Here is a 27,720-nt window from a genome sequence, read left to right as displayed (position 1 = left end):
TCTGAGATAAGTGAGGTTTAGCACATCAGGGCAATGTAGACGTATATAACCTCTAAAGCATTTTATGTAATTTTCTGGCTTTCATCATATTTGGTGTAAGGTTTGCTTATACATATTTTTTTTTTTTAACACAAATTTCACTTTTACATCTATTGTGGTTGTGCTGTTTGCTGACTGGCTGTGGCTGATTGCACGTTCCTGCGTTTGTGTTGTCCTGCAGTAAACCAGACGGCTTCTGCTATACCAAAGACCTGGAGGAAACCAAATGAAGGGATCTCTGCTGGAGACACACCTCAAAAGGAGGATGAGGTAAAAAAAAAAAAAAAAAAAAGCCTGTTCTCTTCATAATGCAGGATAAAGAGTGGGAAAGAAAACACTACATTGCTTACTAAGTATATATCAGTTCTACTCCAAATTGTGTCTGTTTATAGTCTCATGGCAGAAGTCTGTTGACACAAACATGCACTTAACCTACTTTTCAATTTTGTCACCTTTTTCAAATGCTTGGTATCGCGTTTTGATACAAGCTTTTTTTTTTTTCTTTTTTTTTTTTTAATGACTACCAAGTATCACAGGAGCAAGACACAGAGAGAAGAGGAAAGGCACAATGTGGGCAATAGTTCAAGTGGAAAATGTTTCCACATGTGTGGTTGGGGAAGCAGACATAAATGACTTTGGGGTGTTGTTATTGTCCGAGAACGAGAGCAAGGAGTTATCCATCATCTTCATGGCTCACCAGGCTCACTCTGTGTAAAATCAGCTCTGTCCTGTTCTCGTTTCCTTTCTTTTATTGTTTTGATCTGGGTTTGTAGCTGTGGGAGAATGTTCACACCACTACATACCAGTGCTACAAACTGCTAAAAGGCTTCTTATAGTCTATACAACAAGAGGTTGTATAGCTTTACTAGAGCTGCAACAGTAAGTCAATTGTTCAATTGAAAGAAAACTAATCAGAAAATGTTTTGACAGTTGATTAATAAGTATATTTTTTTAAGGAAATATTCCAAACATTTACTGTTTCAGCTTGAAATGTGAGCATTTGTTGCTTTTAATTGTCAAATATGATAGAAAATAAAACATCTTGTAATGTATTTATTATACAGTAAACTTGGCTTAACTTTGGACTCCAAATATTGTCACATTAGTACGTTTGTTTTTCTTTTGGCAACATTTTTTTTTCTGTTTTTAAAGAACAACTTTGGTGCCGTCCACTTGAACAATCCTATTGTGCTCCAGCTTTTCCCCTTTTCTGTCTTCTGTAGTTCCTCATCACCTAAACCTACTGAAAATCCTCGCATTCTGACCTCCATGCATTTCATCATCTCCAAGTCATTTCTATGGCTTCCCCTGCCTTCACCAATTTTGATCCATTCATCTCTGTTTCCTTTACCACTTTACACTCTTTGCGTCGATCCATTTCAGCCTCTTAACCAATAATTAAAGGACAGTGTAATTTAGATAAATTGTGATGCTAGTAGTTTTAAAATGTGATTGACTGTCATATAATTACCTATAGAGCTCTTTTGTACTTTATATCCCCCACAAGACATTCAAAGAGAGCTAGATGACTGCAACCACTGAGCTGTTAATCATTTATTATCTTCCTCAATGATATTAAAGCAGGGCATAATTCTTACTGACAAATATTGTGGATCTGAAAACCGAATCTTGCCTCCCCAAAGGATGAGCCGAGGCCAGTGGATCAACCCGCTGGAGACCAGGCCCTGCAGTCAGCTCCACTGAGCAGCAGCCCTGTGCCCCTACCATCAGTCTTCACTTCCACCCCTGCTGCAGCTCCTGCCAGCAGCCCAGAGGCTGACAGAAAGCCCGCTGCCCCCGAGGAGAATGGTGAGACTGAGATTGAGCCCATGAGGAATGGAGCGGGCCACACCTCAGAGACGGAGAGCAGCGACAGTGGAGCCACCCCCGGAGACAAGGAGAGCTCCACAGGGGCTCCACAGGACATGGAGGGTAAGACAGACCTTGTTCTTTGGACAGATGTTTGAAGTCACCGTAGGAAGAACTTGAATGTAGAAAAATTCACATGTTTTCTCAGTAGAATCACAATGATTTCTGTGTGCTGAAATCCAGATTTTGAGCATATCTGTTTCTCCCCTTTGGAGTTGTCAGTGTATAAAGCTGCTATATTTCCCCTGTTTCTCCTTTCCTCCCTCTTAAACCCTGCTCGGTGCTCCAGACCTAGCCGAGCCCAGTGGGAAGCGTCAGTATGACAGGGACTTCCTGTTGGGCTTCCAGTTTATGCCTGCCTGCATACAGAAGCCTGAGGGTCTCCCACCGATCAGTGATGTGGTGCTGGACAAGGTAAGTCACAGATAGACCTGCAAACTCACACATTCAGAGGCAATTGGACAAAAGGATTGTTTTGTGAAAACCTCTAACGGCCAAGTGTAGATAAATCGATGGATGGAAATGTCATGTACAGTCTGTGTCCTGGAGGTCCCTAAATGTGGCTCTAAGAATGGAAAGTTGCGAGTGAATTTTCCGGCTCTGTTGTCTTGGACTGCAACTAATTTTTATTTCCATTATCAATTTATCTGATAATCACAGAGCCAGACATCATAAAGTGTCTGGTTTTTTTTTTTTTTTTTTTTTTTCTTCTGATTATCAGTTCAAATTCCAAATAAGTTCAATGTGCTATCAATGACTGGAATTGAAGTCACTAGAATTAGTTTTGCATGAAAAGTAATTTAAATTGATTATCAGAATTATTGCTGATTTACTTCCATTGATCAACTAATCGTTTCAGCTCTACTGTTATCCATTTTAGCCGCAATGTCAGTATCAGCCTCTGTGAACAGAAATGCATGATTATTATTTCAGTTTAGTTTTTAATAGAGCTGTAACGATGAGTAGATTGGTCACGGAGCAAAAACGACTCCAGCTTCTCAAATGTGAGGATTTGGATTTTGGATTTTCTGAGTTTGTAAAGTTTAGCAATGAAGCTATTACCTGATAAATAAGCAATAATGAAAATAATGTTTAGATGCACCCCTAATTTTGAGTACACCTCTCAATTAACCATTGTCCTTCATTATCGGCTTATAGCAACAGGCTGTGTTTTAGATGTAGCTTTACTTTGTTAGATTGTGTGGACTGGATCAAAGATACACCGCAGCGAGTTTGGTTCATTCCTCTGATCCCCACATATGTATGGGTGGAGCATATGGCCTGCTGAAATGCTGTTTTGATTAAAATCACATTGCTATTATGTCACACTTGGCAGTGTTAAGAGTGCATGCCCCTCCCCCACCTCTCCAAAAAGAACAACCAGACCGGCGAACAGTTGATTGGTACAATCCCATAGTCTCATATTCTCTGTGGGAGACAGTGAAATCTCACTGGAGAGGAGTCGAGAGGAAGTCAAGGGCAGCTGAAAGACAAAGAGCTGGATTTGTTCTTCTCTCCTCCCCCACAACTATCTTTCTCTCTCCTCTGTTCCTTTCTTCCATCTTTCTTTCCTTCCTTCCCCTCCACATCTGGTCTGACTTCTTTTGCTGAACGGCCTGAAGAACCCAACAAGCAGAATTTATGAGCAGTACAGTAAAAGTGCATTAACAAAAAGCTGGTAATGTGGCATGACCGTCATTTACAAGGGGTCACCTTTAAAAAAACCACTAGGTTAGAAATGCGCGCACACACACACACACACACACACACACACACACACACACACACACACAAACACACACACCAGTCTGACTCCTTTTTCCCTGTTGCCAGTATTATTAGGGGATCACTGCTCCCCCTGCTGTTAGGCTCATTGTGTGTGTGTGTGTGTGTGTGTGTGTGTGTGTGTGTGTGTGTGTGTGTGTGTGTGTGTTTGTGTTATGATGTATTGTGTGTGTTATGTGCCGTACAGATGAACCAAAACAAGTTGCCATCTCGAGTGGTGGATTCCAGGGTGATTTCCAGAGGACCTGATTTCACACCTGCCTTCGCAGATTTTGGCAGGCAAATGACCGGAGGACGAGGCGCTGCAGTGAGTCACACACGCACACACACGCTCTCCCAACCTACCACAATCATTCATAAAATAACACGCACACCTCCACCACCACTCCTCTACCTTCTGTTTCTCTCAACATTCCAGCAATACAGATATCATGATGCCTTTAAGTGGGCAAAATGTCATTGGTACAAACGCAGCTTTCAAACTTTTCCGTAGTGATTTATTAAGTTATGTTGGAGGTCAAAGCTCATTTGAAAAACTTGGTTTCAGCTGTTAATTCAGCACTCTGCTCTGGACATGTCTGTAATACCTTTTCAGAGTTTTGCTTTTGTCGTGGGCAAAAATCAGGTTGATTGGAATTTAATTAAAGCTCAACATTTTGGACAATAGGCCTATTTACTATCTTGCCAAGAGTTAGGCAAGAAGATCGATATGACTCATATCTGTTCGTTAAGTATAAGGCTAGAGCAAGAAGGTTAGCTTAGCTAGGCACAAAGAATGGAAGCAGGAGCCTGTAGGCAGACCTTTTTCAGGTTCGCAGCTTCATATTTACAGTGCAGACGTGAGAGCGCTGTAGATCTTCTCATCTAACTTTCGACATGGAGGTGTATAAGAGAATTTCTGGACTGTTCTTTAACCCACTTGAGTGTAGCAACATATTCATATATTCTAGTCAAGATATTAGGTCAGTAAAGTGGCTTTGATCCAGTTCTGCAGGTTTGATGTTGCACAAGGTAATGAGTAACATCTGACAGCTGCATGTGACACTTGTGAATGATATTTATGTTTGCTTTTCATGAAACACACACAAACTCAAACTTTAATTTACAGTGGTTTTGTGTACTTAATTGGCAGTAATCAGAAATATTGACATACTTTTTTTCTTTCATTGCATGTGTAGCTTATGAACATTGGTGCACGGCGGCCTCCACCCAGGAAGATCATCATGAACGTGTCGGTGAATGACGATGTGCAGCTGAAAAAGTCAGAGAACGCCTGGAAACCGGGCTTGAAGAGGGAGAGTCCCGCAGAGGATCCTGAGACACAGAAAACACAGGTAGGGCTGAATATACACACACATGCGTGAAGACAAACAAAGGAGTGGGTGGATTTAAAAGTTAGCCACATGTAGCAGTCTAGTTTTGATAATTAGTGATCCATAAGTTCTTATGAAATCAGTTCTTTAGTTCAATTCTGTAACTATTAATAAAGTAAAATGTGTGTAAAATGTGTAGTTATTGCTCAATTAATCATCATAATCTTCATCAAAAAGTACCAACAATAATAACCTCACAACAGGTTCATGTCGATTCCAAGCTGATTGAGTGAATGATGTTGTGATTGATGACCCCAGTGATCAACTACCTTGTATGACTGATTCCCCTCAGGACCTCTTCAGAAAGGTCCGCAGCATCCTGAACAAGCTGACACCTCAGAAGTTCAACCAGCTGATGAAGCAGGTGACAGACCTGACCATCGACACAGAGGAGAGGCTCAAAGGCGTCATCGACCTGGTCTTCGAGAAGGCCATCGACGAGCCCAGCTTCTCGGTGGCCTATGGAAACATGTGCCGCTGCCTCGCCACGGTAAGCAGGTCACCGTGTTGCTCAGGATGGATGAAAGGTGTAGACTGTAGGATAAGAGAGGCTTGTGTTTGTAAGGTCTGAATTATTGGACTTGTGCAGAGGCTCTTGGCAGGAGAAGGCTATGAATATTGCTCTTACCTCAGCTATGGTGCATTTACTGGATGCTTTAAGATGACATGTAAATTTTAGCAGTACACTGTAGGTGTGCGCATGCAATGTGCATCTCAATATACAGATGCACTATGCAAATAGATTGATTGGTTCAGAGCTCTGCCTTTATGCAATAAAATGCGGTGAATTGCAGCACAATTCAATAGAGTGATAAGTTTTTATCATTTTTTGATGACATGCAAGAAGAAACTGTGAGATGTCTAGTAACTTCAGCAGCCTGCTGTTAAGGTATTTGTAAAGAAGCAGGAAAATCAGTTCAGAAATAATCTTTTCGATCAGGTCACAATTTATTAAAAATGCTTATCTAAAGTTATAGATACTCTAACAGGAATATGAGAAAAACCTTCTATTTTTCTGCCTGCAATCAGTTAATAACTCTGACCTTACATATGTTAGGTATTAAGATTAAAACAATACATGCATGAAAATGGAAATGTTTAGGTTTATAAAAAGCACAGTATCACCTGCAGAACTCACCGTTGGTTTACATTAGTCTTTACTTACTTCTATTACTCTACTATATCCACTATGTCAACTGTTCCCGTACAGCTCAAAGTGCCCATGACAGACAAACCCAACACCACAGTGAACTTTCGCAAGCTGCTGCTAAACCGCTGTCAGAAGGAGTTTGAGAAAGACAAGGTGGACGATGTGGTGTTTGAGAGGAAGCAGAAGGAGCTGGACTCTGCTGCATCGGTACGTGTGACACCTGATTTCATGCTTTACCAAAATATTTTTAACACGGAAGAGAGTGAAACTCCAAAGTCGGTCTCAACTCTGGCAAAGAGGCTTTTTATGAATAACCTTCAGGGCAAGTATTTGATTAATGTTTCCTTGGTCCTGTCAGGTGACGGAACGCGAGCGTCTCCAGGAAGAGCTGGAGGAAGCCAAGGACAAGGCCCGGCGGCGTTCCATCGGCAACATCAAGTTCATCGGCGAACTCTTCAAGCTCAAGATGTTAACGGAGGCCATCATGCATGACTGTGTGGTCAAGCTGCTGAAGAACCACGATGAGGAGTCTTTAGAGTGCCTGTGCAGACTGCTCACCACCATCGGCAAGGACCTCGATTTTGAGAAGGCCAAGGTGAGCTGGAGTAGTTGATATACAGGCTCTATGGTATCAATCTTCTCATCCAACTCTTCGAGACACTGCGAAAAAGTATATTTCCCAAAAATTCATACTGTTCCATTAATTGGTGAGCGTCATTGTGGAAAGAGCTATACAGCTGATCAAAGACTGTTGAAATCAGATCACTGTGATTTCAATTCACAAGAGACTGTAGCCTCCAAAACAAGGTGTCTAAAGATGTGAAGAATCCCTGGTTAGTACATTAAAACAGTATATTGTCACTTTCTATGATGGAAATCTAAGCTTTCCATATAAAGCTTTAAATATATTCACCAGTTGGTTGTTTAGCAGATTTTTTCCCATTCAGAATAAAATATTAAGAGTATCTGCAGGTGTTTGCAGGGATGAACTTATGAGGTGAACAATTTGTCAGCAGCAGTTTGACAGTCTGACAGTGCATGTCAGTATGTCTCTGCTAACACGGCACCAAGGCAATTTCCTCCACTGGTTTACCTGGTAAGGAGGTGATTCTGATCTTCGGCAGCACAGTTCAGTTTCTGTTGGGATTTGATCCCACACCAGCTGCGCTACATTCAGCTCCGGAGGCAGAGGAGAAATTGCTTATGTAGGTTATGAGGAAAGAGGAATATCCCCACAGTGTCCCCTCGCTGTTTTCTATCTGACTGGCTCTCATGTAGAGATCAGTGACTCCCAGCTGGACGCAGCCAGAGTCCTCAGATGCTTGGAGAGACATAACTGACCCGAGGGCCTTTCTGCTCTCTCTCTTTTTGCTGTACTGTGATGTGTGATTTGATTCTCATCATCTACCAGTCTCTCTGCAAAAGGAAAAGCCATCTGACCAAGGAAACTTGCTAATTCTGCTTTACTTATTTACACTCTTGACCAGCATGTAAGTGCAGTTTTTAATGTTAAATACTACAGAATATGGTCATAAATCATCACTCCTGTCCTTCATATGAGTTCCAACCCCGTTTCATATGGTAATTTCCTGAACATGGACCTGTTAATGTCAGGCCATTACACTGATTTGGATCTATGCATTTTGGGCTATTACAACTGCTGTCTCTAAAAATGTTCCAATTTAATCTTGGGCGGTCAGTACGGCTCCTGCTCCAAGTAATAAACTGAACAATTGGTGGACTTGGTGAAAAGCTAATGTGAAAATCACTGAAACCAGCTGTCTGGTAGGTTGAATGGAGACATCAAGAATATAACCTTCATGTCTCAAATTAACCATCTCTCTCTCTCTCTGTCTCTCTCTGTCTCTCTCTCTCTCTGTCTCTCTCTCTCTCTCTCTCTCTCTCTCTCTCTCTCTAGCCTCGAATGGATCAGTATTTCAATCAGATGGAAAAAATTGTGAAGGAGAGGAAGACGTCATCTCGGATACGGTTTATGTTACAGGATATTATAGACCTGAGATTGGTGAGTGTGTGTGGTTGTGATTTTTCTTTTTACCTGCACAGCATTAGAGAGGCCAAACTCCACATTCTCCAATGTAACCTAGGTTCATGATGTATTTTCCCACAGAGTTTTATTTAATTGATCTCTCTGACCTGGAACATGTTATTAGATATTCTGGTCATATTTTGTTAAATGGATACTGCTGCTATTGTTATTGAATCTTAACACTTTCAGAAAGACCGATGAGGAAAAACCCTGTGGGAAAATGCACTGCAGAAAATCAAAATCCTCAGACAGTATCTGTGTGAAAATCAACAATTCAGTGTACCTCAAACATTTTAAAACTGCCATTAATTCTACTAGATATTATTTGACTATATTCTGAAACAATATATTGTGGTTAAAGATGCAACACAACAGAGTAATGTGATTACCTATGATGCAGGCAGTACTACTCTACCATTACTAAGGGTTGTTTTGGCAGTGGATGTAAAACAGGGATGGTCAGACATAGATGAATGCAAATATACAAATGTAGGCGTAAGGTCAGAGCAGGGTTGGCTGATGTGGCCAAACTCGCCCAGCACTGACTCACGCTTTTAATTGCTCTTCTGCGCAAATGCAGAAAGACAAAAACACTATTGACCACTTGCAAGGTTGTCATCATTGTGCATGTGTAATAAATCCAGACAGCTGTGTGTGCTTCTTGACATCAGCATGAGCTGGCGAGCCAGCTCTTTTTACCAGTAAATGTAGAATCCACACATGGATCAGTCCTGTCCCATGGCTTTACCTCTCGAGGTAATATCTCATCAGTAAACACAGCAAGCTCAGGTAAATGTAAAGTAATTTTGCAGTTTCTCCCTGTCATTGAAGATCTCTGTGATGACCAGACTAACTACAAGATAGTCAGAGCCAGCAAGGCCACCCTGTGTCATGACAGCCGCATAGACTGTGGCAGGTGTCAAGTCAATTTTATTGCTGTAGCCCAGAATTTGCCTGAACTGACCTCACAGTCTGTACATCAATGAGACCCTCAGTTTGGATAAAGAAAAACTCCCATAAAAAACATTTCAACTGGCAAAAAAATGGTATGAAACAGGAATAGCAACAGAGGAGGGATCCTTCTCCCAGGACAGACACAGACACACAATAGGTGCAGTGTGTTCAGAGTGGACAGAAATAACAAGATTATATTACAACATGGAGAAATCAGAAGGACTATATTAGGAAGATGGATCACAATTTAACACAGTGCACATTTAGAGTAACTATTCTTGTTACTCATGTAGCCAGCTATCACTTATGACCAGTGTCATGTCAGACACCATAAAATGGCCTCATCTTTGCGTTTATGTTCAATGTCTTCACGTATTGATTTTGAAGAGCACCTATATGTCAATGCATACACAGTCATCTACAATACATATACACACAGATACTCACATGCACACAGTCTGTTTTATCTGTTGTTGTTTTTATCCCGAATCAGTTGTAGCAGTTTATTTGTTTAGTTGTTTGCCCTAAACATGGACTCAAGCTATAGCGGGTATATACATTACATCTGATGCATTGTTTGTAACAGTATTTATCTGTATTGTCCAGGTTAAATAAACAAGTTGTGGGCACATGAACATGTTCTAGCGTCAGAACACTGGCAGAAAAGAAAAAAGACTTAGTGAAATAGAGACAAACAGGGAGCAAATTATTAAACATTACAAGTGTCATGTTGTGCGTTTCCAATAGAGAACTGTCTGCATTGATTAAAATGTGATTCCCTCATAGCTCTCGCCTAACACCAGCTTTTTGAATCAATGTCACTGTCTCCTACAAGATGCCGGAAACACAGATTCAGTCCCTACTGTGCTGCACCCCTGTCAAATTTTAAATTAAAATGAGCAAGGCTCGTTTTAGGCAGTGCAAGGGATCCACTTTGTTTAAAAACAAAAGCTCTGTGTTCAGCATCGTGGGATGACACAAATATTAATGACAAATGATGGGTTGTAATGCAAGTTGAAAGTGATAAGCTTGTTAACAGCTCTTTGCGTCAGTTATGATCATTGGTTAATTCATCAGTGTGTCTCCAGACATTAGGATATTCCTCTGTGATTGACAACTTCTTCTGTGTACGCTCTGATGTATCTGGTACTGTATGATAAAACCCACACATGCGCTCCTAAATTCTCGGGGCTGTCATTTGAATTCGCTGAGATAAAGAACAAAGAAATCGGTTCGAAACTGCAGAATCTGCCACTACTGTCTGATTCTGGTTTGAAGTCATTGTGATTTGTCATTTTTCTCTCAGCACAACTGGGTGTCCAGAAGAGCCGACCAGGGCCCGAAAACCATCGAGCAAATCCACAAGGAGGCGAAGATTGAAGAGCAGGAAGAGCAGAGGAAAGTGCACCAGCAGTTGCTCTCCAAGGACAGCAAGAGACGGCCAGGTCAGGCCTGCAGTCCAAATCCTCTTTAAGGCTTAGAATCACATCGGCACGGCTATAGTGACTCGGGAAGCCTGCAAGCATACAGGCAGACTTCCTGTCCCTATAGCCTGCAGAGACGCTATTGTGCCCAAAAGCATACAGGAAGCCCCCTACCCCCTCCCATCTGTTTGCTGACCTATAATATTTCATCATGTGTAGCAGCATGCTACAGAAACAGTCAGGAATGTCATTCTGTCTGCGACTTTTGCAGCCTTTTGACTCCATTGTATTTCCGCTAAACTCTAAACCTGTAGTTTCCCTGTTCATCTGTGGGTGTGTCTTCATAGATCCAAGAGATCAGAGAGATCAGAGAGATCAGCGTGTACAGAGAGAAGAGACCTGGAACACTGTGCCCATGACAAAGAACAGCAGGACCATCGACCCCACCAAGATCCCAAAGATCTCTAAGGTGAGGCCTGCTGCCAGGGCGTCAACAAATGGAGGGGTGCCAAAGACGAGGAAGATTGTTTTTTTTTTTTGTTTTGTTTTTTTTGGGGGGGGGGGTTCTTTTTGTAATTTCACCGCAAACATCACAATCTGCTTTTAAATGTCAGTGATAACCAGTAACCAGGTGGTTACTTGTGTTCCATGCAAACATATGATAAAATCTGGATAGCTACAGGCGATCTGGGCCAGTCCATTAATTCAGTTTAGATTTTGGCTATAACACAAAATGTTTGCTCCTGAAATGACAGCACCCTGTAACCACACAGAGTTGTGAGCAAACAAACAGTTAATCCACAAAACAAATGTGCTGCAGTTGGTATTTTTAATTAATGATTTTACGGAGCTGTCCAAAACCTATTTTAGTGGCATTTTGCAGGGGAACCGCACCTCACAATCTTGTATCAAATATGAGAGATAATACTCATACTACATAACACTAAATATGATAGAAATACATTATAGGAAAAAGCTATCAAATGTCAAACATCTTAATTTTTGCAGCCGCAACTTCACTTGTGTGTAAGTTCACTTGAGTGTGATCTGTGAGATGTAAAATGTAAAAAGACTTTAAATTAATATTGGATCACAAAGCGTGGTCAGAACTTGTTATGGAGCCGCTACTGTACAGTCAAGCAGAAACATATATAATGTTATATGATTTAAGATTCATACAGGTATTTAAATAACCAAGTTTATGTTTTATATTCTTTACTGAACAATATCATTACTGGGAAAAGACTAACAGAGGCATTTGAGTGTAAACATATTCACTGGCAGATACTGTATGTGTTGATGATGTGACACAGAGCAGAAGTTAGGAGGGGCCTGAATTAAGTTAAATTTAACTAAAATATCATACTATTATTTGGCTATTAAAAAAACGGTCTCCTTAGGAGCACCAGCGGATGTCCAGAAACCAAAGTGTCCGCAGAAATGGCTCAGTATGCCGCCTCCTCACACCCACCATTTCACCCTTCAATTAAGAGCTAATCAATTCAACCATGTACAAGAGTTTAGTTTAATAATCCATCAAACCAACAGAAGATGAATATCATTTTGTGATAACAGGAATGACTAGAAAACTGACCGCAGAGGATATGGAAGGTTTTGTGGCAGCATTTTATGTTTTCTTTGTCTGATAGTCTGTGAGGAATCTGCAGGCTGGCCCTGTTCTCATCTGATTTATATTATTGTGGTTTACATGTTCAGTAGTACAAAGTTCCTCCTGCTGGATCTATATGGTACTGCAGTGTAAAAGAAATGGCAAGGTTTTTGTTTTTTTGAAGCTCTACCTGCTGGATATACTGTGTCATGTTTCAGTGTTAGTTGAACAGAGAGGCTGTACTGTACTGTGTGTTCTCTACTGTATGGTATGGTACAATAATTTGGCTGGTAATTGAATTCAGCCAGTGCTAAAAAAGAAGCATATTTCCCCCTCTGCTGGGTATTTTGAGAACTCAGAGGAGTGAAAACCCTGTACCTGTAGATTAGAGTCTGAGTCATTTACTTCTCTTTTCAGATTTTATCCTTTCCACTATTGCTATCTGATTTTCTTGTGTAGTTTTCAAAGCAGGAATACTGAAGCTTATTCCTAAATGATTCTCTTTCTGCAGCCTCAAATGGACGAGAAGATCCAGTTGGGCCCACGAGCTCAAGTCACGTGGGTGAAGGGCAGCAGCGGAGGAGCCAAGGCCAGCGACTCAGGTGAGATGACACAGCGAGTCGAAGCATCATTACATGAAGAAGACCTGGAGATACAACACAGAACTGAGTAGACAGTGAAAATATTGTTCATCACACAGCCAAGTACTTTTAATCTCATGTCTCAGAGGCTCGATCATCAAACAAAAACACCAAGACAGCTCTCTCCCTCTGTCTCCCTGTCTGCTCAGATATCAGCTGTTGACTTTTCATTACAGGCGGATTTAAGTTATAACAGTTAAATGTTTCAGTTACACTTCACGCTACATAATCTATGTGATAACATTGTGGCCGTAAATGTCTTAAATGTCACACAGTTAATGTGTCGGTATGCTTGAAACAAATTACGACGTGTCATCCGACCACGTCTGAAGATGTTTATAGTTGTTCCAAACTGCCACGCTCAAAGGAGTGGAAAAATAAAAGCTTTAATTGGCATAAAACGGCACATACTGTCAGATGTCTTTCCTCGAAGGCTTTGGTGATGTTGCTCCTGCTTGTAACCATGAAAATTGACAGAAGTAACGGTGTGAAGATTTTAAAAACGGAGCCTGAGGGAAGGTCAGACCCTGCTTGCTTTCCCACCTCCACACAGTTGGCCAGTCGCTGCATGAAAGTTGTGCGAATGTTGGATCGTTGTGTTTGGAAAGTTACAGAAATGGTCACACTCTGCCCCTGAATTCTGAATTCTTGTTTGACCATTGAGATGTTATGTTTGGTCTGAAGGAAATTAGTTTTCTTTTTTGATTGTATTTTCTACTGTTGATGACGTATAAAACTGTTGCATTCAGCTTATATTGTGAGTCAGGTGAGGCAGGGCTCCTCTAAATGATTGCACCTTGACTCTAATAATCCACAATCACTACCCTTGATTTTCTGGTCATTTTTGTCTTTTTTTCAACAACTTTTTCTCTCCATAACAGAACTATCACGGACAGCAGGCCTCAACCGTTACTCTGCGCTGCAGTCCACACCTTCACCTCAACCCTCCACCACACCTCCACAGAACCCAGACTTTGACTCCAGGAGAACTCTGGGAAGGTAAAGGACAACATCATTGTCATCTGTAGGGCTCCTGTTGGTTTGTTTTCCCTCCCCTCTGAGGAGGGTATCTTTGTGGCCCTGATACCTAATTTGTCTGACCCTATGTTACCAGATATTTTGAACCCTCAAATTTTCATTTAATTTGGAAGAAATGTTAGTTTTGTAATTATGGTTTTTGATTGCTTTTATTTGTGTTTTAGTAACAATGATTTCATTTAGGTTTCAGGCAAGTTTTTAAATTGTTTTCACTACAGAATAGGTTAGGTTCCAAATAGGATCAAAATGGCAAAACTCAAATATATTTTTTTCTCCTTGCTGAGAGGTCCTCATTTACACCAGCATCCTTTCTGACTCCTTTTTATTCATTTTCCAACCCCCACTCCAGTAGTCGTAGCAGTGCAGGCAGAGAGCGCAGCGAGAAGCCGCTGATCTCTGCCCCGCCATCATCACGGCCCGGACCGTTCACCAGGGGAGGCAGTTCGAAGGAGCTGCTGGAGAGTCAAACCCCAGAGGAGCCACGAAGAGACCGGGAGCGAGAGGGAGGCGAGCCCCGGAGACCAAGTGTCACCGAGGAAAAAACGGAGCCAGAGCGCAGCAGAGTCAGAGAACCTGGTGAGACACGCAGCGCTACACAACACATGAAACATACAGTCCTTATTGGTACCACACTGATAGTTACTTTCTGCCATTTTTAAGCCTTCAAAAATTGTGAATATAAAGAATTTTTTATCTATTCTATAGTTACGCACAATATAAGATTAGCTAGTTTATTTGTGCAGTATTAAAATATACAATGATATAATTATGTATAATTTATTGTTTGATGATATAAATTATACTTTTTCCCACATAAGATTTTAGTTTGTCATCTGATCATAGTTGTTTTACATGACTGTATTATTATATTATATCATGTTAATACACCTTTAACAGCATCAGCAGACATTAATACCTTAGTATTAATTTTCAATTACATTTACCAATGTTAGCCCTTGTATGTAAATTAATTTAGAAGCGACAGCACTACAGAACAATGTGGTATGACGCCATGAGGTTGTATTTAGTCTGTTCAGTGCAGATTTTGTAACTAATTTTATCTTAAACCAAGATAGGATGGCAAAGTATGAACTGTTATAATTATAAATGGACAAAGCCATTGTATTATCCACTGTGACAGTGATTCAGAGTAAGTTGTTATCTATGTGGGGGTTTAATCCGAGAGGACCATACAGACATCTGAATGAAGCTCTTATCACAGACAGACACCGTTGTGAATACTGTTTTTTGCATTGACAGCGAAACCTGAGCCTGTGGTCCAGACTCCGGACAGACCTGCCCTCTCTGAGGAGGAGATAGAGAGGAAGTCCAAGTCCATCATCGACGAGTTCCTGCACATAAACGATTACAAGGTACTGAGATTCACGGGAACATCAACAGTAGTTGAAGCCTGTGGCGCCTAAGTTCGGTGATTTTTAGATGCTGAAGTTTTAATCCACGTCAACAAACAGCTTCTTACAAGAGTGTTACTAATGAGAAAATGACTTTGTTAGATTCATTTATGATTCAAATAATTTACTTTTTAAATTAAGGATTGGCTGAGCTAAAGCATACATGTTGTCTACATAGCTTTTAAATTTAAATCAATAACTTATTCGGTAAGTTGAAGTACGGTAAAGTAAGGTAGGCTATACTTTATTGTCCTGCAGGGAAAATTATTTGAGGAAATTGCTTATACTGTATGAATCAGTGAGTTTTGTTTAAGATGAAATACCTCACTGCTGTATAGATTTATAAATGGCTTTTTAATTGCTAGAATAACAGAATTCAGATGAGTTTTGTCTTAAAGTTCCCTTTCCTGCCTGCTCTCCAGGTCAGTCAGTCATGATCACATTTCTTTGTTCTCTGCAGGAGGCAGTCCAGTGTGTGGACGAGCTCGATTTGGGCTCTCAGCTGCACATCTTTGTGCGTGTCGGGGTGGAGTCGACTCTGGAGCGCAGTCAGATCACACGGGACCACATGGGCCAGCTCCTCTTCCAGCTGGTGCAGCAGGGAATCCTGCCCAAACCGCAGTTCTACAAAGGGTCAGTTCACCTGCCAAATCCACTGTTTTACCTTAAAATAATCAATCACTTTCTATTGACAAGAATGTAACTGTCATCACAGCCTTGTGTGCTTGCCTGCTTCTTGTGAATGTCGCAACCTTATTCATGACAGTGATGCTCTTCACACATACTGTATTTATACCCTCTTTTGCTCCTTCCAGAATTTCTTTTTCTAATGATTTTGTGGTGACAGTGAGCTGAAGGAAAGAGTTACAGTCTTTATTCAGTTTCATTGGGTTTCTGTCACGTGTTAGACTAAACATGTCCAAAAGTCTGAGACCAAAAAAGTGGACACTGACACTGTATAGAAATCTGAAAGTGCTTATTTTCTAGCTTTTCTGAATCTTGGAGTTATTGTTGTAACAGAGGGTTTTTTTTTTTTTTTAAGGTCTTGAAAAGTCATTGGATTTGTTCCCTCAAAAAAGACTTTAGACGGCTTAAATTCAGATTACCAAAGTCTATAACCTTTTCTCTTAGCTGCTGTAGACCGTACTGTCAGTTCCAAGATATGATGCAATTATGGGCGGGTGTCAGGTGACCTTACACACATACGAACCAAAAGTGACACTGGTAGGACTTTGGATTTTGCAGCAGGAGGCTGGTCGAGTTTCAGTCAGCAACATCAGACCTGTATCAAACACTGTCTCTCCTACCCAGCTAAAATAGCTACTTTGAATTTAACTCGCTGATCCCTGCAGAGACCCTGTGTAAAGAAAACTAAATAGGGATACATTTGACAAAGTTGACCATCCATTAATCATCATGCTATTGCTACTATTTTCAAAACCAATAAATGTTGTCAGAACATGTAGGGAAACAAGTATCAAATGATACAAAGGTGTATCATTCTGAAGATGTTTAATTCATCTTATAATAATGTGTTCCAACACAACACATTGGTATGAAAATACTGTAATATCTATGTAAGCATGGAGGCTTTTTGAGAGAGGGTTTTTCCTCTCTTTGAATCTAATTGCTTGTTCATATAAAATGGCCACAAGATGGGATTAAAAACTCTGTTCAGTCCCTTTTACCGAGGCAGATATTTTCAGTGTACTGTGCTTAAAATATCAATGCAAAATATTATTCAGTGTTGGACTGCCTAGCCTTGTTTCCGGGGTATCGGACGGTACGGTCAATTCATCCAAACTTACTGAATTAAAAATGAATTTGAGTATACATATATTTAGTCTGTGCTTAAAAAATTAGATGCTTGTCTGTGTTTTCTTTTTTCAAACAGTTCTAATGTTTTTTTTGTCTTTTTTTGCAGGTTTGCAGAAACGCTGGAGCAAGCGGACGACATGGCCATCGACATTCCCCATATCTGGCTGTACCTGGCAGAGCTGCTCAGCCCTGTGCTGAGGGAAGGGGGCTTCTCTATGAGAGAGCTCTTTAGGTAGTGACACGACTATACCTGACACGAGTCATTCATTCATGCCCGAGGAGGCTACATGCACAGCAGATTACAGCGGATTTGCCTGTAAACTAAGCTCTGCATGAAGGAAAATCTTAATATAATTTCTGTTGTCTCTTTGTTCACAGTGAATTAAGCAAACCTTTGCTTCCTGTGGGAAGAGCTGGGATCTTAATTTCTGAAATACTGCACATACTATGCAAACATATGGTAAGTAACACTTATATGTTATTCCTTTTTTCAATCATTACTTGCATTGTATATTGGTAAAACATCTATTCAGCCTATAGCACCAACATTATATTTTTCTCACTGCTGTAAGTTAGACAAAAGTAAAAATACTTTTCAGAGGAGTGAGATGTGATGTTGTCTGGTCTTGTCTCCACAGAGCCATAGGACTGTGGCTTCTTTGTGGAGGGAATCTAGCCTCAAATGGACCGACTTCCTACCAGAGGGAGAGGACGTCCAGGCTTTCATCTCACAACAGGTTTTTGATGAAGGCCTCTGCATATAATGTTGTTATTATGTGAAAAATCAGAGTCACCATCCATCAGCTGTCTAACCGCTGATAAAGAGCACTTTATAAAATCCTCTCCATTGTTCTTCCTCCTCTTTCCTTTTTCCAACTTCATTTTCATCATTTCCTCACGTCCTCTCATCTTGACACAAACAGAAACTCCAGTTCGTTCAGTCGGACAGCTGCAGCCCTGAGGCAGCTCTGTCTAAAAGGATCTTGTCTCCTGAGGAGCTGAGACGACAGCTGGAAAGACTCCTCCTGGAGGACATGGCCAGTGACGAGCAGATCTTTGACTGGGTAGAGGTATGGCAAACCCTGCAAGCTAGTGGCTAATATTCAGATAAACAAAACTCTGACAGCTTATTTACACCTGGTAGGCTGCATGTAATAAGCAGAAATTCTGAAGTAATAGTGTGGAAAGAGAACAAGTAAGTTTCTGTATTTAAGCAGGAAAGTGTTTTCACACAGAAAGTGATTCTATCATTGAAATGGGCGCCATCAGGGCTCAACGCTGTTGCTGTGGCTACCAGCTGCATCCAGTCCTACTGTAGGCCACAGGTTCAGCTAATTACCCATTGTAAATTTATTTCTGGGTTGTAGCCAAAAATATGAAAAAAACAATAATATGAAGCAATTGATATAAACTAGCTAACTAATATCATAAACATTGTTTATTGGCCCAGACCAGATAACCAAACTTTAAAAGTTGCCATGGCCACATGGCAAGCTGCAACAGCAAACTGAAAGAGGTTGAAGTTCGTGCGTCACACGGATTTCCCAGGTGTTTACATGGGAAAGAAAGGAGTTGTTGGCAACCACTTGATGTTTGGAACTTTTTTGTGTTCTTATTCAAACTGTTTACTGTTCTTCAGTGGCATCACTGCTAGGCAGAGCTATGTGAAGTTGACAATTGTGTGAATTGTGTGTTTTGTCCTCCTCCTCTGTGCTCCATTTTTCAGGCAAACCTAGATGATTCTCAGATGAGCTCGTCTCCCTTCCTGAGGGCTTTGATGACAGCTGTGTGTAAGGCAGCAGTGAAAGGTAAGCACTCCACAACCTGGAGGAGAGACTCATCTATTCTGCTAAAATCTCACCACTGATTGCAATATTTACACTCTGCCAAACTGTGACCGCAGTGGCGCAGCATGTACTTACTCTGCCCCCTGCTTTACTGCACAGATGATAACACCAACTGTCGAGTGGACACGGCCATCATCCAGAGGAGATTGCCTGTATTACTCAAGTACCTTAACTCAGACACTGAGCGACAGCTGCAAGCACTTTATGCACTTCAGGCGCTGATCGTCACCCTCGATCAGCCTCCAAGTAAGTTCTGCATTAGAGTTTACTCCTCCCAATGAAACTAGGAGATTGATTTTTCTTTCTTTTTTCTTTTACTTAATTCTTTATCACAAGATTCCTAAATTGTGTTTAAGCAACAGTATTGTAGACAATATAATCTCACCACAAGGTTCATTTGGTAGCTGTTCTGGAGCTATCGATCCTGTCACATGATTTTCATCAGCAGATGAAGTTTGCATTGTTATCATGAAATTGTAGACATTCAAATTTCCGCCTCCTTCTGAGTCCTTTAATTACCTTTTATCCATTTTGGATTAAAACTTGAGACCTCCAAGAATGAACTTTGAATCTCAACATTATTATACTCTGTAACATTAACTTGATGGAGATTTAGTTTGAGGAACAGGATTCAAACTCTGGTACCAGATAACCTTTTTTTAAACACACTGCAGCTTCTCAGGAGGAGGAATGTGATTAGAGCTAATTACAGGAAATGACATGCACAGTCTTGACTGACACTCATATTCACAGATTCCTTCATGGTTAGAACAACAAACACACAAACCACAAACAAGTCACGTTGATCTAAAGTTACCGGGACTAGAATCAGATTTGCCTTAATTTTTTAATGTCATGGTTTTACAGGTTATCAGAGAACAAAGGTTATTAACAAACTAGTTTGGACTCATATGACTTATCAAGTCTCATATTTAGTGTTTTCTTATGCAGAGTCCAGAGGAAAAGGATTGTTAGATTGCTCAGTATGCTTCAGTTTGCAACAGCAGGATGAGCATCTATCTGTCTCTGCTGAGGGGGGTATATGACCTGATGCTCAATATTAACTCTTACTTCCTCCCTCCTGATGTTAAGTCCCTTCCCAGTTTAAATGCAGAAATATGTCCAACCATTGAAAACAACAAAAAAAGCTCATTTATTTCACAGGACGTTTTAAATCACTTGGGATACAGATCGGTAGGACAACAATCAGGGTATCAGCAGGTTTGAAAAGTTTAAAAAGTTTTGAATTCAGCTTCCTCAAAAACGGCCTTAGAAGGTTTTAAAAAGTCTTAAATTGCATTCATAAGACTCCTAAATATTTTCTCTCACCTGCTCTGATTTTTTATGTTTTTTTATCTTGTGTTCTCTATCAGTCAGTCCACAAATTATAAATATTTCAGTTACTATGGTATATGACAAAAAAGCAGAAACTCTTGCACCTAAACCAAGCAAATATATCTTTGTTTGTAAAATGACTGAAACTACCAACTGATTGATTGATTAATTGATCAATTGACTAATTGATTAATCAACTAATCGTTGCAGCTCTAAAAAGAATGGGAATTACTTACATAATTGTAGGTTATATTGTCCCTGCTGGTTTTCTATCACACTTTGGTCCTTTATCATACAGGTATTAAATGTGTATGTGGTATTAAACACGTCAACATATTTAAATTTGCTTTGGTAAACCCTGAAGAAAGACGTGTCAGATCTGTCAGGATTTACAGAGAAGCTACACTGCGTTCACTTATTATACAGAACTGAAGTGTGTCTTTGCCATGTTTCCAACCCTACCAGCACCTGTTTGCTGTACGAAGTATCTGCATATATCTGACTCTTATCTGAACTGACCCTCATGTATGAGCTGCACACATTTCACCTCACAGAAAAATATGTTTTTTGAAACAAACCCTTTTTTATAATTTACTTAACAATATGATTGAATTCAGTTTCAAAACATGATTCCATTTCATGTATCCCTGACGGTGCTGAAAAGGTGACTGATGTGTATTTGCTCTGTCCCTCTGTCTTCAGACCTTCTCCGGATGTTCTTTGACTGTCTGTATGATGAGGACGTCATCTCCGAGGATGCTTTCTACAGGTGGGAGACGAGCAAAGACCCCGCCGAGCAGCAGGGTAAGGGTGTGGCCCTCAAGTCTGTTACAGCCTTCTTCACTTGGCTGCGGGAGGCGGAGGAGGAGTCGGAAGATAATTGACGAGGGAGACACCCGGGGACATGACGTAGTAGAACTGCATCCTTACAGCAGAACAAACATTCAGAATGCGTGTGTGGGCAGGACGACATGTTTACGGCTGGAATTTTTTTCTGCGGTACGGTTCTGAAACATGCCGCCATTTTGAGTTTGGATTCCAACGGCGGAAGCACTAAATACCTGTATTATACATAGAAAATATTTTTGTTTTAAATTTTAACTTACGTTTCTTTTGTTACTTTTTAAGAAGAGACTTAAAAGATACATAGGTTCTGGACTCTTTAATTTATTATTTTTTTAAGGACTGCAAATATGAAAGTTATTTAACATTTGCAGATGCTCACAACAGAACAGAAATAACAATATAATTAATTATAATAACAAAAATAATAATTGTGAAATGAATAGCCTCCCTGGACTCCACACTGTTTGGTTTAAAACAGGGTAAAACAAAATTATTTTGGGATGAAGGGGAAGCAGAGATAAAAAGGAACTGTTAACATTGTCCATGTATGATGTTTGAGGTCAAGGGTTATCTTCTAATAACCAGAAAGCCTTGGCTTGCTCTGCGTTGATATGTACATACACCTCATGAGAGGTAGAGGTATGCATTCAAGAAGCGATGCAAGTCAGTCCACAGAACTGTCAAAACAAACGCAGATGAACAAACCAGATACATTCAAATGAAATGAGCAAAAATGCAAGTTTAAAAAGCAAATGGCCAGGGTCGCTGAACATGAAATGCTTGTAATACTTCAGACCTACAGAGCAGATTAAATGCTTGTAAATACATTAAAGACAAAAAGGTATTTAAAAAAAAAAAAGTTGATTCTCATGATTTGTTCTTTGGATGGTTGGTATTTGGAGATGTGAGTTTCCAGATTTTGTGCTTTTGGTGGCTCAACTGCATCTTAAATTTGTGTGTGTGTGCGTGTAATAAATTGAGGCAGTCTTCCAGCTCTGTTTTGGATAACACTTTAGCTTCTTCAGAAGAGCTGAGTGATCTGACCAAGAGAAGCAGCTGAGGGACCAGCTGGCATCCGGCCCAGGATTCACTACATGGGTACCACTCGATCCTTTTGTCTGCTGAGTCACTGAAGCACCAGTGGCATGTCTTTAGAAGTGTCTTAGCAGGTCTTTGCTGTATATTTCCCTTGTTTATTTTTTTACCACACTGTATATATTCGTGTATGTATATTTTGTGTATTTATCTGGTTGTGATGTGTTTCAATGGAGTCAGGCAGGCAGTTTTATTAATTTTACAGTGTGTGTAGCCACGTGCCCACCAGATCACCCAAAACACATTTTAGGCAATTTACTGGCAACCATTTTGATAATTGGTTAATCATTTCAAGCAAAAATGCCAAACATTAATTGGTTTCAGCTTCTTGGTAGAGAGGGATTTTCTGCCTTTCTGTTCAATATCATTCATGTTTTGACTTTTCACACAAAAATGCAATTTGGGCAGGCATTTTTCACTATGTTCAATCTATGAAAAGCTGAAGATGACATCTTGAAATATCTTGTTTCGTCCCACCCAAGTCCAAAAACCTGAAATATTCAGTTAAGAGTGAAATATGACAAAGATAAGCAGCAAATCTTCCCTTTTGAGAAAATGAAATCTGCAAATATTTGGTGGTATTTCACAATTTTTGCTTGAAAAATTACTGTAACGATTAATCGATTATCAAAATAGTTTATTACTTCTTTGTTGACTAATTTGAAATGAAGTGTAGATGAAACACTCACACACATTAGGATATGAGCTCTCAGTTTTTGGTGTGTATTCATCAGGGGTGTGTCTTATTACTCTTTCCAGGAAGCTAAAACAAGTTTCTGATGCTCTGTCTATAGTCTGCACTACAAGTGTATCTACCACTGTACTGAACAGTAAAAGTTGTTTCTTCTCATGTCAAGCAACCAAAAGAATTAGGTGGTTAGCATTAGGCAGAGCTCCCACCACTGCTGCAACTGTACAAAGTTTTCATGTTTCTTTTCTAGGTTACCTTAGTGCCACTAGCTTTCAGTTCTCAATGTAATTTCCCATGAAGGGTTTCTTTAATCAGTTTTCTGTCTATATTCTATATAAGTCTACTCAAGCCTGGATTACCAACCTGGCTAAATTTGATTGATTGGTGTTTGAATTGCCAGAAAATAGTTAACTACAGTTGATTAAAATACAAACATGTTGAGTTTACACTCAGAAAACTGAGACCATGGCAAACATTCACACTCGTGAACTTGTGACAAGTTTTTTTATTTTATTTATTTATCTATTTGTTTGTTTTGCATTTTTACATTTTAAAAATGACTTGAATGATTGATTATCATTGTCTGACAATGAATTGATCAGCTCATCATTTCTGCTCTGGAGTACTGGTTGGTGCCTGGGAAAACAGTGCCACTGATAACGGGGGTCAACAGAAGCCCAACACAAATCTTTGTCCTGGGGTCCTCTATGTCAGTTAGACCATGTCTACTTCTTTACTGAATAGTTAACTTTGAGAACCTATAAATGTAAATCAAGGTTAAACTTTTTTTTTTTTAAATTTGCACCCCAGAACTACAGCTCCCACGAGTTAACTCAAAGTATGGGCAGAAACCCTCAGTAATACCTCAGTATTACGTTTGAGCGTTTTAGAAGCTGTTGAGAGAAAAAAAAAAACCTTTGTATGTGAATCAATCCAGCCTCTTTCCCACTAGCTTCGGTCGTTCAATGCTACACAACAGCGGTGACAATGCCAACCAAGTCACAAATTACCGTGAGTTTAATTTTGTAGTTTAAATGTTAAAGAGAAAACAAAGGACTACAACGGTTGGAATCGGCGGCCATGATAGTGGGAATTCTTCGACGTACTACGTGACGCTGCGACGTGACCAACGATCGTAATGGGGCGGGGCTCGTAAACAGAGAAATCTAAATAAAGGATCGTGCAGAAATTTACTCCAAAGTATCTCACTTTTCTCGACAAGTAAGAGGTAAGTTTCATTCGCATTCTGATTGGTTAGGCGCTAAAGCTATATTTGCACGGATGCGTTGTTGGAAAACATCACAGGCCGGTGGGTTTTTACTCCGTGAAACTGAAATGAATTTTATCTGCCTTGTGCGACGCCATCACTGTGTGTAAACTAGCAGACAAAATGGCGAAATTGCCGACAATTTCCCGCACCTCGTGTGCAGGCTCGTATAAAAATGATATACATTTTTTGGCAAAGGCTGGCGGATGAAAAGGTTTTGAAGGTGGTCTTAGTTTTGGTAAACACAAGTGCACCTTTTCTTCTATTTGAGGATAATGGGCCTCAATGAATGAAAGTGGGTCTGGCAGTCTCACCGTTTTTTTTTATTTTTTTTTATTACCACGCACATACAGTATTCAGAGCGGGGCCCATACCAGCGTTGTCTTAAAGTGGTGTTCATGTGCATGTTATTTTCGCCATACAGGTAAATCTCGTGTGATGCCGATACGCCGGGCAGCAGCGACTCCAACCCAGGAGAAGGACCCCTCCGCTGCTGCAGAGAAAGGTAAGGCCGGGGTCGTACATGACCTGAGCTAAAGACCCCTGAACGCAACATCATCTCTGACACAGATTTCACCCCATCACAACCTCAACCGCAATACTCTACAGACTGGAAATTGAGTATAGTCCAGAGTATTGATGTGTGGTCATCACAACTTTGTTTACAACCGGAAACAAGTTTGCAGATCTGAGCAATATAATCAAATACAGCAGTGTTATATGTTCCTCTTTGGTATTTTTAATGATACCTACAGACCAATGTGTATTTTTTATGTAAATGTAAAACAAGGTTTTGCCAAATTAGATGATTTAATGACTTTGAGCTGACTAGCATCTCATTTTTCATGGATAGTAGTTTATTTTAGATGTTATGTTAATTGCACATTCATGAGCTTGGGTTCAAGGGGTATCATGTATTTAAGTTTTAGGTGCCTGGATAAAAAAACATAAGCTTCTCTACACTATAAGCTATAAATAAAGGCAAAAGTGCAGAAAAGGTTATCTTGTGGTTGTCCTTATTTTTACATGCCAGCCGCACATTTTTTTTTTCTGCTTTAATGTCAATGACCGTCTCCTCTCAGAGCCTGAAGCTTCCTCAGAGGAGTCGCCCTCTGCTGACGAGGAGCAGGCAGCATCTTCAGCTGCAACAGCTGAGGTGGAGGAGGGCGAGGGTGATGGTGTGGGCGAGACGGAGCCCTCGGAGAATGGAGAGAAGGCTGATGAAGGAGCCGAGCCGGAGAAGGGAGGGAAGGGGACAGAGAAGAAAGAGTGAGTCTCACCAGAGAGCTAGTGTGCAACTCTGAACACTGCGATATTTCACTTTGATAGCACTTTTATCTGTTTATATTATCCTTACCTCTGCTGGATAACAGCAGACTGCTCCTGTCATGGTTGCAGTGTTGCATTTCCAAAAGATGTGACCTGTCACAGCCACATTCATCCCCTCTTTAAATAGTTGTCAGACAGATGTACCAGTCCCTTTGTCCGCAGTCTTTGAGGAGCCCAGGAGGAGAGGACGTTGTTGTCAAAAATCAAAAAAGAAGCTTAATCCATACTTGAAATCTCAAACAAAAGAGGCATTACCTACTATGCAACATATCTTTCAGAATAATGTCCAGATAATATTTTGTTTTTCCCACTTGTTCAAAAAATAAAACTGAGCAAAATGTCTTCTGAATTCTAGAAAACAGCCCTTCAGTTTAGCTGTAGGTGATCAAATTGTTTGGGCAGTTCACACCGATTATCTAAAATGTATTTATGGAAACCCAGGTAGTGTAAGAAAACATGAAAAGGCCTTCCATTTAGCTGTTGGCAAGGAAGTATCAGGGACATTAAACCTTGCTTTCCAAGTTAATAATTTGTAATTTTGGTAATTTCTCCTCCTTTTCTTCTCCCAGACCTCAACAAAGCAAACATTCACCTTCTACACACAGTTCACTAGCATAGAAATTCAGTTAGAATCAAATTATCATGGTGGTCAATAAGACAGATGTTCTGAAACTTAATTTTGTCTTTCCCGTCGGTGACAAATGGACAAAGTGACAAATGCAAGGACTGCGCGGCTGGACAGTGCGCAACACACTGCTATGTTCTCCTACTAAGGTGAGGATGTGATAAAGATAAGGGTGGTAATGATCACAGTGAAATATCGCTTTCTAAAGAATGGACCAACTTCACTGAACTTGTATCTTGCTCCTTTTGGCGACAGGTTGAAAGATGGCTACAAGTACGAGAAATCCAAAGTCAAGAAGGTGAAAAGGACGATTCCTGCGTGGGCTAGTGTCAGTGCCAGCAAAAAACTTCCTGTTACCAACTTTGCAGGCACTCACAACAAAGTGGATAATATCCTCATTGAAGCTATTACGGTGTGTACAAACTTTGTGAATCCACCCCTCTTCACAGTCAGTGGCATGTGTTTATTTTATTTTTTTCCTTTTTTTTTTTGTGATTTCTTGTCCGTTGCAGTCTTCTAATGACAAGTCTGGAGTTTCATACCAGTCTGTCATGAAATATATCGTCAAAAAATACCCAGGCATGGAGCTTGACAAGAAGAAGTTTCTCATCAAGAAAGCTATGAAGAAACATTTGGAGAAGGGCACAATTAAACAGGTAACTAATGTATCTCTATATTTCACCTAATGTAGGAATATAAATAAAAGAATGGTCTCCAATCCGGAAGAAGCAGCACTTTTTCAACAAAGACGTTTATTTATTTCTCATTGTGGTCTCTTCCTCTGGCACAGCTGAAGGGTAAAGGCCTTTCAGGAACCTTCATCATTGGGAAGCAGTCCAACCTGTCTAAGGTATGTTACAACAGAGGGAGGAAACAAAGTCATGTACAATTAACGATTTTAGTGGGTTTTTGAATCTCAGTAGATCATGGCTCATATTTATCAAGCCTTTCAGAGGAGGAAAAGTAATTGGCATTTTAAGTGAGAAGGTGCAGCGCTGAAATCTCTTTGTTAGAAGATAAATACCCTCTCAATGTCTAAGTCAATAGATACAACAGAAGTTGTGCTCAGTACCAGAATAGCTTCAGGAGGAGATCATAGTACAATATTACATAGGTGCAATCAAATCTAGACCTTATGTTAATGACGTAGTGTCAAAAGTTTCCTTCTCCCATTTTTCCCTATGAGACTGGGATGTGTTTGGTTGTAATCGTCATGTCTGTAAATGGGTGGTGTTTTAGAAATCAGTTCAGAAGCAGGAGTCTCTGGGAGATGCTCTTCCTCTCATCATCACTCGGCTCTGTGAGCCCAAAGAGGCCTCCTACAACCTGATCAAGAAATACCTGGAGCAGCACTTCCCCAGCCTCAACATCGAGAACAGGTACAGTGTGTTCCAGTTACTGTCTGAGCATTACAGATACTATTTGACCAACAGTAAAAATAAATATATATATATATATATATATATATATATGGTGTCTATTGAACAATTAAGAGTATGAAATATAGATACAAGCAAATATTTTTT

At 40.2% G+C, this 27,720-nt stretch overlaps 2 protein-coding genes across 3 annotated transcripts in view; both read left to right on the top strand.

The window, feature by feature from the left end:
* Nucleotides 1-22,046, top strand: part of eif4g3a (eukaryotic translation initiation factor 4 gamma, 3a) — a 48,024-nt gene extending 25,978 nt beyond the window's left edge. The window contains exons 13-35 of one of the 2 annotated variants that reach the window (XM_087175987.1): nucleotides 221-309; nucleotides 1,683-1,971; nucleotides 2,198-2,322; nucleotides 3,881-4,000; nucleotides 4,872-5,027; nucleotides 5,359-5,556; nucleotides 6,277-6,423; nucleotides 6,575-6,811; nucleotides 8,135-8,239; nucleotides 10,524-10,662; nucleotides 10,989-11,110; nucleotides 12,762-12,852; nucleotides 13,773-13,890; nucleotides 14,282-14,505; nucleotides 15,190-15,302; nucleotides 15,802-15,974; nucleotides 17,266-17,391; nucleotides 17,538-17,619; nucleotides 17,798-17,896; nucleotides 18,083-18,229; nucleotides 18,886-18,967; nucleotides 19,106-19,252; nucleotides 21,044-22,046. In XM_087175987.1, the coding sequence (XP_087032113.1) occupies nucleotides 221-309; nucleotides 1,683-1,971; nucleotides 2,198-2,322; nucleotides 3,881-4,000; nucleotides 4,872-5,027; nucleotides 5,359-5,556; nucleotides 6,277-6,423; nucleotides 6,575-6,811; nucleotides 8,135-8,239; nucleotides 10,524-10,662; nucleotides 10,989-11,110; nucleotides 12,762-12,852; nucleotides 13,773-13,890; nucleotides 14,282-14,505; nucleotides 15,190-15,302; nucleotides 15,802-15,974; nucleotides 17,266-17,391; nucleotides 17,538-17,619; nucleotides 17,798-17,896; nucleotides 18,083-18,229; nucleotides 18,886-18,967; nucleotides 19,106-19,252; nucleotides 21,044-21,225 (3,311 nt within the window). In that variant the 3' untranslated portion in view covers nucleotides 21,226-22,046. Of the gene's footprint in view, nucleotides 1-220; nucleotides 310-1,682; nucleotides 1,972-2,197; nucleotides 2,323-3,880; nucleotides 4,001-4,871; nucleotides 5,028-5,358; nucleotides 5,557-6,276; nucleotides 6,424-6,574; nucleotides 6,812-8,134; nucleotides 8,240-10,523; nucleotides 10,663-10,988; nucleotides 11,111-12,761; nucleotides 12,853-13,772; nucleotides 13,891-14,278; nucleotides 14,506-15,189; nucleotides 15,303-15,801; nucleotides 15,975-17,265; nucleotides 17,392-17,537; nucleotides 17,620-17,797; nucleotides 17,897-18,082; nucleotides 18,230-18,885; nucleotides 18,968-19,105; nucleotides 19,253-21,043 lie in introns of both variants that reach the window. The other variant, XM_023414026.2, reaches the window with a different exon arrangement.
* Nucleotides 22,047-24,085: 2,039 nt separating this feature from the next.
* hp1bp3 (heterochromatin protein 1, binding protein 3) overlaps nucleotides 24,086-27,720 on the top strand; it is an 8,570-nt gene continuing 4,935 nt past the window's right edge. The window contains exons 1-8 of the mRNA XM_087175984.1: nucleotides 24,086-24,201; nucleotides 24,665-24,745; nucleotides 25,323-25,509; nucleotides 26,281-26,343; nucleotides 26,450-26,606; nucleotides 26,707-26,850; nucleotides 26,985-27,044; nucleotides 27,434-27,626. Of these exons, the coding sequence (XP_087032110.1) occupies nucleotides 24,679-24,745; nucleotides 25,323-25,509; nucleotides 26,281-26,343; nucleotides 26,450-26,606; nucleotides 26,707-26,850; nucleotides 26,985-27,044; nucleotides 27,434-27,626 (871 nt within the window). The 5' untranslated portion in view covers nucleotides 24,086-24,201; nucleotides 24,665-24,678. The remainder of the gene's footprint in view (nucleotides 24,202-24,664; nucleotides 24,746-25,322; nucleotides 25,510-26,280; nucleotides 26,344-26,449; nucleotides 26,607-26,706; nucleotides 26,851-26,984; nucleotides 27,045-27,433; nucleotides 27,627-27,720) is intronic.

This window comes from Seriola lalandi, unplaced genomic scaffold (genome assembly GCF_002814215.2).
Source record: "Seriola lalandi dorsalis isolate HSWRI2012SDOR001 ecotype SW California unplaced genomic scaffold, Sedor1 jcf7180002054520, whole genome shotgun sequence".
In the NCBI taxonomy this organism is placed as follows: Eukaryota; Metazoa; Chordata; class Actinopteri; order Carangiformes; family Carangidae; genus Seriola; species Seriola lalandi.
The sequence above is the reverse complement of the archived record's forward strand: the minus strand, read 5'-3'. Positions and strand labels throughout refer to the sequence as shown.